The 10,753-nt window shown below is 43.1% G+C and overlaps 1 protein-coding gene across 1 annotated transcript; it reads right to left on the bottom strand.

Annotated features, from left to right (window-relative positions):
* Positions 1–379: 379 nt before the first annotated feature.
* On the bottom strand, positions 380–10,428 carry rrp12 (ribosomal RNA processing 12 homolog). Its single transcript, XM_046401399.1, has 34 exons — positions 10,196–10,428; positions 8,847–9,076; positions 8,479–8,562; positions 8,312–8,388; positions 8,087–8,192; positions 7,869–7,985; positions 7,612–7,750; positions 7,370–7,497; positions 7,167–7,265; positions 6,992–7,083; positions 6,777–6,888; positions 6,471–6,571; positions 6,241–6,355; positions 6,014–6,156; positions 5,793–5,914; positions 5,635–5,699; positions 5,379–5,541; positions 5,111–5,265; positions 4,863–4,930; positions 4,680–4,773; positions 4,436–4,594; positions 4,242–4,322; positions 4,047–4,152; positions 3,832–3,939; positions 3,597–3,754; positions 3,413–3,504; positions 2,425–2,580; positions 2,164–2,336; positions 1,948–2,061; positions 1,803–1,849; positions 1,393–1,471; positions 1,137–1,204; positions 967–1,049; positions 380–858 (listed from the first exon to the last, which is right to left on the bottom strand). The coding sequence occupies exons 1-34, from the start codon at positions 10,332–10,334 to the stop codon at positions 756–758; spliced, it is 3,876 nt and encodes a 1,291-aa protein (XP_046257355.1). The 5' UTR covers positions 10,335–10,428; the 3' UTR covers positions 380–755.
* Between the last annotated feature and the right edge of the window lie 325 nt (positions 10,429–10,753).

Below are 10,753 nucleotides of genomic sequence, written 5' to 3'. Positions count from 1 at the left end.
CCCTCGTCAGAAACACCAACTGACACACTGACAAACAAAAGACCACGATTACGAGGTCAGTCTGTCACTACATGACTCATTTCACTGCAATCCATTGGTGGGAATGAATCACACGAGGCTAACGGTATATTAACACACCCTGCAAAACAAGAACCTACAGCTTCTCTCTCAATTTCCACCCACTTCCATGGAAAGCGCACAGTCATATGAAAAACTAACCGGCTGGACTGTGGGCTTCCGACAAGGAAGATTGTCATAAAAGGAAAATATTTTGTAGTTATCACTATAGAAATGACTTTAAATTTTAGTTTAAATCATCTGTAAACACATTCGTGACCATTCTTATGCACTGTTAATAAGCCACAAGTCTACAGCGCCCTCAAGTGACCAAATATTATTTTACTCTTCCTCAAACAGTGTTACTGTCTGTCTACACATCTAGACAATGTTCACACATAAATATATATTTTTTTTGTTTATGAAAAGGCAAACTTTTATCTGATGCATACATAACTGATCACAGTAATTTTTCTGACAGCCAAAGTATTTTCCACCTGTCAACATCCATCAAGGGATCTCTGAGGTCAATCAGAGCATTTCTAGAGCTTACACAGATGGAACAGTTTAAAAACAAACTGGTTTCACCTTCAGTCTATCTGAAATGCAGACATACACACGGATCCAAGGTGTACGTCTGTGAACACACCACCAAACACGACGCGTTTAAAGTCCACTACGTAATATAAGCATGTTGTTCAGGCTTTCCGCTTTCTCTTTTGCAGTTTCTTTCCAGACAGCGCCCCCTTCTGGGCTCCTCTCACCATGCCCTTAAACTGGCCCTGCAGTTTGGCACGCTTCCTGCAAACACACAAAGAATAAAAAAACAGGTTAGGGTCTGACAATCAAGTCAATTTTTTGTCAGCAACGTTTATGAAATTCGGCAGTGACAAAAAACACTGGCAGTACCTGTGATTGAGCTGGGCCTTCTTCAGAGGGATGTAAGCGTAAGGATCAAGTTTTCCTTTTTTCTTCACATCTCCTTTTCCTTTCTGAGAAGCGGGATGAAAGAACAGGCATTCAGATTCATAGTTTTTAAACTTCTGCAAGTGTGCGTTTCTGCATGTGGTCAGACTCACCTTTGACTTGTAATCTGCTCCGGTGTCGTCCTTTCCTCCAAGGGGTCTGTGGATACCCGAGCCCCCAGCTAAGAAAAAAAAAAACACAAGTGCTCTTAGTCAAAATTTGCATGTACACGTTACTTTCCAGTCATGTTGCAAGTCCAGAACAGGCCCAAAAGTTAATCCTAAAAAGAGCTAATGTAATCTCTGTAATGCAGGCTGTATGCACAGTGTGATTTTCAACATCACTGAGGATGTATGGTATCAGTCTTACCTTTATATTTTAGGTGGGGTTCAATTTCCATGTCCTCATCAAAGTTGTCATCTTGGAACTTTCTTTTCTGTGTCTTTTTCTGAAGGTGATTTTAAAAAAGCAGATGACAAATGAAAAAGACACTATAAAAATATCTGTACAGGAACAGGAGTGCTAACCTATATAGACAAAAGTATTGGGATGAGGCTGTTTTTCAGGGGTTGGAGTGGACCCCTTACTTCCAGTGAAGGGAAATCTAAACACTTCAGCATATCAAGACATTTTGGACAATGCTATGCTTCCAAACTTGCCAACAGTTTGGGGAGCATAAAGAAACACTCCAATATTTTGTGGAGAATGCAATGTGATTTAAGTTTGTGTAATTGCCACGTGTCTACATAGTGTTTATAATTACAAACAGCTGTACTCACACTCTTGACTCCAGCCTCTTCTAAAATATCTTTCATCTCTCCCTCATCTGTGGGGGGAAAAAAAGTCACCGAGTTATAGTCATAGCCTGTTCAGACAGAAAACAATGTGCAGGGCAGTTGGACTAACTACAGGATTTCCTCTTACCTTTGTCTTGCACATCCTCCTCTTCATCCTCCTCCTTGATGATCAGCCGTCCATCTGGTGTCACCTTGAAGCCGTGCTCAACCTTGGCAGTCTTTTTCAGTGTTGGGTTGGTGGCTGAGAAACAACAAAAATGATGTTAACAAATACCTTCACAGAACACAAAAACTTTTTTTCCTTGACAAATCAAAATGCTAGTGCACAGTGACCATCTGTTACCTAGCACTCTCTGGGAAACCTTGGGATCCAGGAAGTTAAGCGGGTCATCTTCCTCCCCTTCTTTGAGCCAGGCCCGTCCTTTCTGTGGTTTGCCTCCCTTCTTCTTAGCATTACCAGCCTGTCCTTCATCCTCTGACAAATCACTGTCCGTCTCTGCAAGGATGTCCTCAATGCTAGAGAGGAAAGGAAGGAAGTTTCTTAAGCAGGAAATGAGGTAAATGTATGAAGGATGGGGCGTTGCGTCTGGGAAAAGCAGTCTACCTTTGTTTCTTTGCTTTGGGTGCCTCCTCTTCGCTCTCCGAGTCGTCCTGCTGCTCTGTGGCCAGTTTCCGCCTCTTGGAGCGAGCCTCGGTCTTGCGGATGTTTGCGAGCACCTTGTGGTGTTCTGCAGGCAGCATGCTCTTCACGAGCTCAAAACTGGAAATACAGCAGACAAACAGACAACATGGTACAGTCACCGGCACAGAGAAAAAAGAATGGCACAATGAGGTGGACATGAAACCATCTTGTCTTTCGGAATCAGCTATGGCAGCATTAACAACTCCCCCTTTTGTTAAGGTTAGCAAATGATTAGTATTGGTATACTTAATAACATGTTTAACATAATATTTCACTGGATAGTGAGTGGACAGTGGCATTTAAACAGTGGACAAACTGGCATTTAAACAAACCATAAAATAGTAACCCAGAACGTTATGGTATCGACCTCTGACATCACTTCATTTTATTCTGTTTGAGGTTTGTGTGAAATTTTGTCACAATTAACATATGAATTCTTGAGTTATGGCTACAAACATATTTTGTGGGGTCACAGTGACCTTTCACCACCAAATTCTAATCACTTCATTCTTGGGTCCAAGTGGACATTCGTGCCATATTAGAAGGACGGATGGACAGACAGACAACCCGAAAACATAGTCACTTCAGCTGGTGTGCAGATATTTTCAAATAATTTTGAATCAGGTGCTTTTCCTGATGATCAAATATCAGTTTCTGATCAAAAACAGCATAGAAATCAATCAGCTCTGTTCAGGCTTTCAAGAATACAGTGAAAGACGGTTGTTATCCAGGTTCTATATTGTGTGTTCACTTTCTAAGACCCAAAACAAGATTATACACAAATTCCATTTTTAAAAATCATGTTAATATACGGTCATTTTGCATGACTCCCTCAGAATCACCAGTCAGCACAATGGTGCCCACTTGATGCTTAATAACTTTTAAAACAAGAGAGAAAACCAGCACTTACCCAAACTTTCTGATGAACTTAGTAAAGATGTTCTTCAGTTTTGTTCTGAAGTGTCTCCTCATGTCGTCTTTGATGCTCCCAATGCCCTCCATCTGAACACAAACCACAGAGTGAAGTCTGTAGTAAATGAGGACACTACTATCTCTTTGCAGTGGACTCATGTCAGTACAATACTGATGCTTACCATGACGGTGGCATGTGACGCCAGCGCCTTGGGGTCCATGATGAAGAGCATGACCTTGATGAAGCCCAAGCCGGCTTTGATTATCTCTCTGGTACGAGACGACAGCAGCAGACAAACATTGTGCAGCAGCTGCTCCCTGGTGGTCACCTCTATGGCATCTGGAACAACACCAGGCTGAAACCACGGGTCCATGAATATAAGCATTCAAAAATGTATCAAAGTCAGTAGGGCCTACCTTTATACTCAAACACTAGGCGAGTTAGCGCCAACACTGTACAGGTGATCATGGTGACGGAGCCTGTGAGTCCTGTGTACACCAACACCAAATACTGCTCCATGGCCTCTGGATCAGAGATGGACACTCAGTTAAGATTTTAAACCTTCACTGCCGACTTGACATGAAAAATTAATCTCCACACTTACACCGCACAACGAAGACAAGCGTGTTACCTTTTGTGTTCCCACAGAAGCGGACAAAGGCGTTTCCTATTTCCACCAACAGAGTGTAGGCATTCTTACGAGCGGCAACCGACACCTCCTTGGTACATATGATCACCTGAAAGAGACAACAACCTCATGAAGATGATAAACATAAATACTGTGTGTGTTTGTGTGTTCGCAATATATACATATTTCTGTTTGTACCTCTGGCAGCAGAGCCGTGATGAAATCTTTGTGTTCTTCACTGAGCCTTTTCACAATGTGGATGAGACACTTCAGTCTCGGCTGAGAAAGAAGTACAAATAAAGAGACGCAATCAGACAGCACAGCAAAACAAGTTATGGTCCCTTCTAACGTCACATTTCTTTTATATATTTCTCTCTACACGACCGTCTCACCCTCTTTGCTGGCGAAGAGGCGTTTTTCAGAGTCTCGAGCAGGACGACTTTGAGCGTATCGAGATTTGCCACCACAAACGACCTACACTCATCCCTCTCTCCTCCACACATCTCCTCCAGCACGCGATAAGCCTTCTTCTGCATGCCGGGCTCTTTGGTCTGAAAACAACAGACATGAACTTAACAAGAAATATTCTTGACTTTGTTAGCTTTGAATTAAAAAGCCCACTGTGTTTACCCTTACCTCCAAATATGGCCTAATGAGCTCAAAGGTTTTAGTCATGGAGGCCTCATCTACAAAGGGAGCCATGGCAACCACAAGGTCCATCATTGCCAGCCTGAGATTTAGAAGAAGTCGAAGTGAATATACTGATATCTACCCTAAGGCTGACATAGCTGTACAGAAATATCCATATTCAGGTCCTACCGTGTGAACTCAGTCGTGTCCGTGCTGCTCAGTCTTTCTATGGCTTTTTGCAGGAACGTGCAGACCATCTGAAGATGATCATTTTAATTATTGATTAACAAGCACAAGGAACATGATCAATGATAGGACCAGACAGCCAATGAAAAATGAGCAGTTCTGAAACAAGATTTAAAGTGTTCCTTTCTAATGCACGTCCAGCCTTTGAACGGACAACATTGTGCAGCAGAATGCGAGCAAACTCTACTCACCTGTGTCTCAGTGACAGTTAAGTAGACCTTTATGGTGTCTAGTACAGCCATCCTGTATGTGCCGGACTCTCCAGCTGCAGGCTGCTGGCTGTACACGTTGAAAAAGATGGGCAGGAAGTTCTTGGAGAAGCGGCCCAATTCTGCCTTTTCTTCCTCTACACGCATAAAGACGGAAATAGCAGAGTTTCAGAATAATGTGATTCAAGAGTAAGACATTGGAGTGGTTTTTAGGTGTTGTCTCTCTCTGTGAGCATTTGTGTCTTCCTACCGGTGGAGCAGCCCTTGTTGATGATCGTGCGTAGAGCCTGGCACACCGTCAGTCTCAGGTCTGGACGTTCGTTAATAGCCATACCAAGTACACGGGCGATGCCTTTGAAAGATGCCAGAAGGTCCACAGGACAAGTACAGAAGCCAGGTAGCATGGTCCAAATCTGAAGGGAAAGTACAAAATAAACTTCTAAACCACTCATTCACTGGAACTCTTTTACTCTGAATACACCTGTGTTACGTTCATGTCAAACTACCTGTAGCTGTAATATCTGGTAGACTTTGGCCTCAAGTTTCTGTCCTGCTTGCTCCAACTCATCAGCTACAACACAAGAGCAGACTCATCAGTTAAAACACATTTAAAAACAAAATAATCAGCCATCCAACCCCTTCAAGTGGAGCGTCACACACTTACCCCTCTGCTTGAGTGTAGTGGCCAGAGGGAGGAAATAACGAGTGAAGAAACCGAGGTGAGTGTTCTTCACATGATCCCGTATTACCGGGACCAGCCAGCTGCGTGGGAACTCCAAGTCATCACTGGTGAGGGAAAAAAAAAAATGCAGTCAGCTAAACCGCTATAATTACAAGATATAATTTCACTCCTCAGTGTTTTGTGTCCATATTGTGTGCACTTACTCATAGCCGGTGATGTTGAGAGGCACAGCACCAAGCACAACTTCTGGCCCCATGCTCTCTACAGCTCCTCCAAAGGCCAGATCCAACTCACCGCTGAATGGGAAATGAGGAGTGGAGCGCAGGTCTGCCAGAGACTGTAGGGACTGTCCAGGACACAACACCAAGACTCAGGCAAATTGTCCTCTTTCTTTAATCACAGAGTATTCGACAAAGTTTTGCATCTGTACCTTGGTCATGATGGAGTGAGCTTGTTTCCCTGCAACTCGATAGAAGCAGCCCAGGATCTGCAGCACAAATGGCCAGGAGGCATGGAAGCGATACGACAGTCCTTCTTCTACAATACTGAGATTTACACACAGACAGACCCACATTCCAGGATGAGTCTCTAAAAACAAAAAGGAGGAAAAGACAAATGCTGGCCTGGTAACAGAAAAAAAAAAGAAGTTAGGGAACTTACCGAAACATTTTGCAGACATAGGAGGGGTTCCCTGCTGAGGCTGTGGCAGAGATCGTACCCATTTCCTCCATACAAGGGGCTACACATTCAGTCAACAAAGTCTAAAACAGATAACATAAATAAATAATCAGTTAGGGCTCTGCATATGAGTAAGTGAATGGTCTTGCAAAATTTCTTTATCAAGTCAGGAGGATTTACTAATTTACTAACTTTTATGCCCAGCATGCACCTTTAAAGATCCAGTTGGAATCTGGAAATATGACATGACAAACAAAAACATCTTTATCAACAAGATATTGTGTTTACCTTTAGTGTAGTAGTGGCTGCAGAAACCACCTGTGTGTGAGGAGACAACAGGCAGGACATGGCGGCAGAGAACAGGCGAGGGAGGTGACCCAAACTCAGGGAACTCTGTAAACTACACAGAGACATGCAGGCTGCTGACTAAACTAGCTATACAACACACGATCGATATGATCTCAAGAAAATATTCGTTATGCTAAGAAAACACAGTTCGTTACCCTGCCAAGTGAATGTGCGCTTTCTCCATGACAGCGAGCCAAGCCAGCAGTGGCTGCAGATCATTTTCACTGGGCAGGTAGTCGTAGAGAGCCTGAGGATAAGAATTAGCTTTTAGATTTCACACCAGATTTCCGATTTATGACTGAGGCCCGTTGTGTGATTATATACTCTCACCGTGATGATCTGTGCGTTGAGTTCTGGTGAGAGGGTGGAAGCGTTCGGCTTCCCGCTGAACAGCCTGTGAAAAGCCTGCATGGCGCTTGCCGTCACCAGCTACAGCCAGAAACACAGCGGCCATGTTAGAAACTGGATCCGAGTATCCACAGAGATGAACAAAGATTATCTGGCTGCACTTATGGATGTTTTTGTCTTCTCACCACATGGCTGAGTGTCATCACTCGCAGCAGAGTCTCACAACAGGACTTGACAGCTCCCAGAGGAAACGTCCCCATCAACTCCTTTAGGAGACCCAGCACATGAAGTGTGGTGGTGTCCTCTTTGCTGCCTGAGGGAAAAGAATACACATAAACTTGCTGGACAAACTTACCTTCTTCACAGGAAGAACAAGAAGTTTGTATCAGAGCAACATGACTGAATATCAGTGGCTGCATTATCTTACCTCCTGCCTGCTCCATTTCTTTCATGCAGTACTTGGCTGTGGTCACCGCAGCAGGGTGATGGGTTGGTGCATTATCTGTAAACAGGAAGTCACTACCTCTGAGAATGGCACAAACACCTTGCTGTGCTGCTTTGCGGACCTGAGAGGAAAAGGTGGACATAAAAAGAAAATCTTACAAACTCGTAACAACTCATTAGATGTTGTGTTCAACATGTAATTACTTCTGAGGCAGTCAATAGCAGTCTGGTGAGACAAACCTTAGGCTTGCTGTGCACTGTGAAGCTGAGAAGGCCATGATAAGTCTGAAGAGTAGACGGGTAAGTCCACACAGATGCATCCTGCTTCCTCAACAAAGTGGCCAGGCAAGACAGGACCTACAGGTGCCAAAAGTAAGAAAATTTGTCTTGGCTGCAGTCTTCAAAAATTAGCAATAACCAAGCGAACGGACTTAACTTAAAGAGAGAAATCTACTCACCCATCGAAGAGCTGAGGCAGTGTCAGATGTTGCCTGTTTGGACATGACATCCATCAAAGCTTTGGTGGTGTCGGAGAACTTAGACTTAAGCACTGGAGCAGGAACCCTAGGGAAACATAATACACCAATAAGATGAGAAACATTTCCAGTCATACTCAATGAGACCCAACATGCCTTGCAGTTTGATTTTGGGGAAGAAAAAAAAAAAAGCTGTTCAAGTCCAACCGTTTCATGACAAGATTGAGGAGGTACGCCACTGCAGCCTGGGACTCTGCTGAATCCACAACCTCCAGGGTGGTCATCTACAAAAAGCACAGACATGCCTCAATTTCAGACACAACAACTACGCTCCTCATCACTTTTCATATATATTTTTAAAAAAAAGCCCTCACCAAAGCAGCAAAGTACTCTGTTTCAGTCTCCTTGCCCCCCTGACCACGGATCACCTCGGTAACAGCTGCCAACACTGCGCAGATCTGTGAGGCACATTGGATGACAATGTTACATCTGCAGGAAATCCAGCGTCTTAAATTTACAACTATGTATTCATTAATAGTTTTTGCATCCTTGCATCAACTGTCATTAATAACTTTTTTGCACTGCCCTCAATTATTCAGCTTCAATCTTGATACAGAAGAGCATATCGATTACATTTAAACAAGAGGTCCTCAAAGTAAACAGCACAAATTAGCCATATGAAGCTGTTTATTTATTGAGTGTTGTGAATAAATAATCTATCTACTTCGAGTGTAATGCCTACCTCTTTGTGAGCAGCTGAGTTGGACTCCCAGTAGCGTTGCACCTTTCTGAAAGTAAGATTGGAGCAATCCGACAGGCCGCTGAGGAAGGTACCCGAGGTCCTTTCTGAAAACGCCTCATCTGGCTCCTCTTCCATGCAGGTGTCCTTACGGCTGCCTGCACTGAGCTCCAGAGGACCTGCCTGTAGGTCATTGTGCAGCTTAAGAGCATCAACTGTGAGGTCACTTTTTCCTGTAGGAGGGGAAAATAACAAAAAAAAAAAAAACACCATTGCATTACACCGAGGTGGTCATATGGCAAATGGAAGTCATCCGAAAGCATGACAGGGTTTCCACATCAGCCCTGGCATAAACAGGGATACATAAAAGACTAGCAGGGTGAGGCAAGCACAATGCTGCCTTTAAGTATCTCGACAGAGATTTTTCACTGTTGTTTTGGCTGAGTGCTTCAGCACACTGTGACCAGAAGCAATTGGAGCTTTAAAAACTTGACGTTCGCATCCATGCTGGGTGAACAACGTTTCATATTTATCCTCCAACATCTGAGACTATGCAGATGAACAACAATCCTAAACATGTAGCCAAAGTAAGCAAAATGTTTTTGGGTCTGCATAAAAACCTTGATCCCACTAAGCATGTTTTATCTGCTGAGGACCAGACAGAATCCAAAAACCCCCTGAAACAAGGGAGACTGCAAACCTGATGAGGTCTATGGATAATACACTTAAAGCATTCGTTATCTGAAACTGGTTTGAAACCAAATATTAAATGTGACAGAAATACTATAATTTCTACCTATTATTATTTCTGGCATAACTGAGAAAACAATTACTGCACAGTTAATCAAATGTGCAAAAGACAAAACAAATTACAGCTGCAGTTCCCAACTTTAACTTCAGAGTAATCATAAAAACATTTATTACACTAATGTGCAGAGCCAACAGAACAAAATGAAATACATCTTTATGGCGTCTGAGTTTTAAAACTCTTTATATGATTCTCGTCAGCTCCATCTATGTCAGGGTGTGACCTGGATGACAACAGAAATAACATACCGTTAATCTTAACATGAGGACAAAATTAAACAACGTCAGTCTTTGGCCCACACAGCCACAAACACACCGCAGTTGTTGTCATTTCAAATCGATCGAAGACTAATCTGACTTAAGAGATTTTTGAGCGGACCAAATGGAAAAATAACAGACAGATGTGAAGTTATATTTTCCGCTGACAACTTCATGGGGGTTGCTGACAAACATTTAACAAGTTAGCTTGAGCTGTTATAAGTTAAATGGCTAACGCTAGCTCAGGTTAGCACTAGCCACAGACCCACGTGTGATGGGAGGCTTACCAGTGGGTCGGCTGAAGAAGCGGCTTTTAGCTGCCTGCCGAAAACGACTCGTCTGCGGGTTTGAATCGCTACTGTGTCCTTTCTTCCACCGTTTGAGCTTCGACCCTGTCCCAGATCGAAGTTTCCCCGATTTGACCATTTTCGGGGTTCAAAATAATCACGTTAACCCAACTATCTGTTGAGCTGCTCCAGATCGCTCTGTCGCACACTAAATCACGTCACTGGTGAGTTCACGTGTTTGGCCGCGTTTTGACGTTATTTTACCAGTGGGTGGCGCCATTCAATATTAAACAATATTAAACAACGCAAAAAACACCCACCAAAGCCAAAGAGCTTAACTGAGCTGAACAACCAGTAAGCTGCTGTAGGCCTGAGATGCGTTTGAAAGCATTGAAAAAAACAAATGAACCTTGAATATGAATTGTTTCGTTAAAACACGTTTCCAAACGCTGGACTTTGCATTATTAAAAGCATCAAAAAGCTAATAAATGGACCTTGATTCTGATTTAATTTAAGAAATATAATGTAGGACATTTCCATCAACCATTTGTTTCCATT

Source organism: Scatophagus argus, chromosome 10, assembly GCF_020382885.2.
Source record: "Scatophagus argus isolate fScaArg1 chromosome 10, fScaArg1.pri, whole genome shotgun sequence".
Lineage (NCBI taxonomy): Eukaryota > Metazoa > Chordata > Actinopteri > Scatophagidae > Scatophagus > Scatophagus argus.
The sequence above is the reverse complement of the archived record's forward strand: the minus strand, read 5'-3'. Positions and strand labels throughout refer to the sequence as shown.